This window comes from Rhipicephalus sanguineus, chromosome 6 (genome assembly GCF_013339695.2).
Source record: "Rhipicephalus sanguineus isolate Rsan-2018 chromosome 6, BIME_Rsan_1.4, whole genome shotgun sequence".
Lineage (NCBI taxonomy): Eukaryota > Metazoa > Arthropoda > Arachnida > Ixodida > Ixodidae > Rhipicephalus > Rhipicephalus sanguineus.
The window spans coordinates 177,421,321-177,422,912 of record NC_051181.1 but is presented as its reverse complement, the minus strand read 5'-3'; the positions used below and the strand labels follow the sequence as shown (position 1 = coordinate 177,422,912).

At 51.9% G+C, this 1,592-nt stretch overlaps 1 protein-coding gene across 1 annotated transcript; it reads right to left on the bottom strand.

Annotated features, from left to right (window-relative positions):
- On the bottom strand, positions 1–1,044 carry LOC125758903 (uncharacterized). Its single transcript, XM_049416677.1, has 2 exons — positions 688–1,044; positions 1–45 (listed from the first exon to the last, which is right to left on the bottom strand). Exons 1-2 carry the CDS (start codon positions 1,042–1,044, stop codon positions 1–3), a joined length of 402 nt encoding a protein of 133 aa, XP_049272634.1.
- Between the last annotated feature and the right edge of the window lie 548 nt (positions 1,045–1,592).

Genomic DNA, 1,592 nt, shown 5'->3' with positions numbered 1-1,592 from the left:
TCAGATCTCGTAACCGGGGCGCTCCCCACAGCTCCTCTGAAGCACCTGGGGGCGCGCAAACACACACATTAACGAGTGATGCTGCCGTCAAAAACTTTCTTTCACCTTCAGACAGTAGTTCTTCTAATGTGAACATTTTCTTTCCTAGATTGTCTGCGTTTGTAAAGCCTTACACTACCCGCTGCGGTGGTCTTGTAGTTACGGTGCTTGACTGCTAACCGGAAGGTCGTAGAATTGAACCCCAGCAGCAGCTGCCACATTTCTATGGAGGCAAAATGCTAGAGGCCTGTGTACTTAGATTTAGACGCATGTTAAAAAACCCCAGGTGGTCGAAATTTCCAGAGCCCTCCACTACAACATCTCTAATAATCATATCGCGGTTTTAGGACTTAAAACCCAACAATTATCGTTATTAAAGCATTACACTTGCAGGCTTCCATAAATGTCACGTGACAGTGGTTAATGTGACACTTACTTTGATGGAACTTTTCAAAACGAAGAACTGAAAAGTGTACAAGCAAAAAAGAATGTCCCTATCTCTATCTCTACAGCATGCCACTCTATCAGTTGAAGCTGCGCGTAATTTTGTTTTTTTCATGGTTTATAATTGGGAGTGCGGGTTACATTCAGGGGGCGAGTAATACGCGAGAAAATGCAGTAAACTTCATCGGACCGACGGTTACACACCTGCAATTTGTTGTTGGACAGGTCAAGTGTATGAAGGGACGGCAGCTGGAACAGGGTCCCCGGAACTGTCTCTAACCGGTTGTCCTGCAGCTGCAGTTCTTCGAGTAGTGGAGCGGAGACCACATCGGGTAATGTGGCTAGTTTGTTCTGTCCAGCTGCCAGCAAGCGCAGCGATGGCAGGGACGCAAACACGCAGCCAGGCAGCTCGGACAAGGCGTTCCCAGACACATCCAGGCGAGTTATGGCGGCCAGCGCGGGACCCGTCAGCTGCGCCTGCAGCTTGAGCTTGAGGTTGAGCGCCATGGCGGCATCCGCCAGCCAACGCTCGGGACAACTGCTCCAGGCACTGCTGGCCATGCCAGTTGATCATCACGGGCACGCTGGGTGCCAGGGCGAGGCCATCTAGTGCACCCTACGCAGACAAGAAGAGGGAGAAGTTGTTGTGTAGGGCAGGAGCGCGGCGTAACCGCGTGGCAGGCCGACGGAGAGGCCGAGCGACGGGAGGGCGCGTAGAGTGACGAATCGTAGATTGAGCTTCGGCGAGACTGACGAGAGACTGATCTCCCATGTTTATTTGCAGGCGGTTTTATGGAGGGGGAAGAAGGGCGATTGGTCAGTGAGACACAGGTCACATGACTGGCATGGACACGCCGGGTTGGTGGCAGCAAACAGGCTGATGATGTAGTGGTGGCCTGCCCCTTTGCAACATGGGGGAAGACCAGCTCCACCCAGTGGCATGTACAGGGACCTTACCACACTGGTGTTTTCACATGCCACCAGGGGTCGCACGATACAACACAAGTGTTAACCACTACAGGATTTCCTTAGTAGAGAGTTTTGGTTTGTCTGCAACTTCTCGACGTTTGTGGTTAGTGAAGGTGGTTTAGCTTAATCAGAGGCACCAG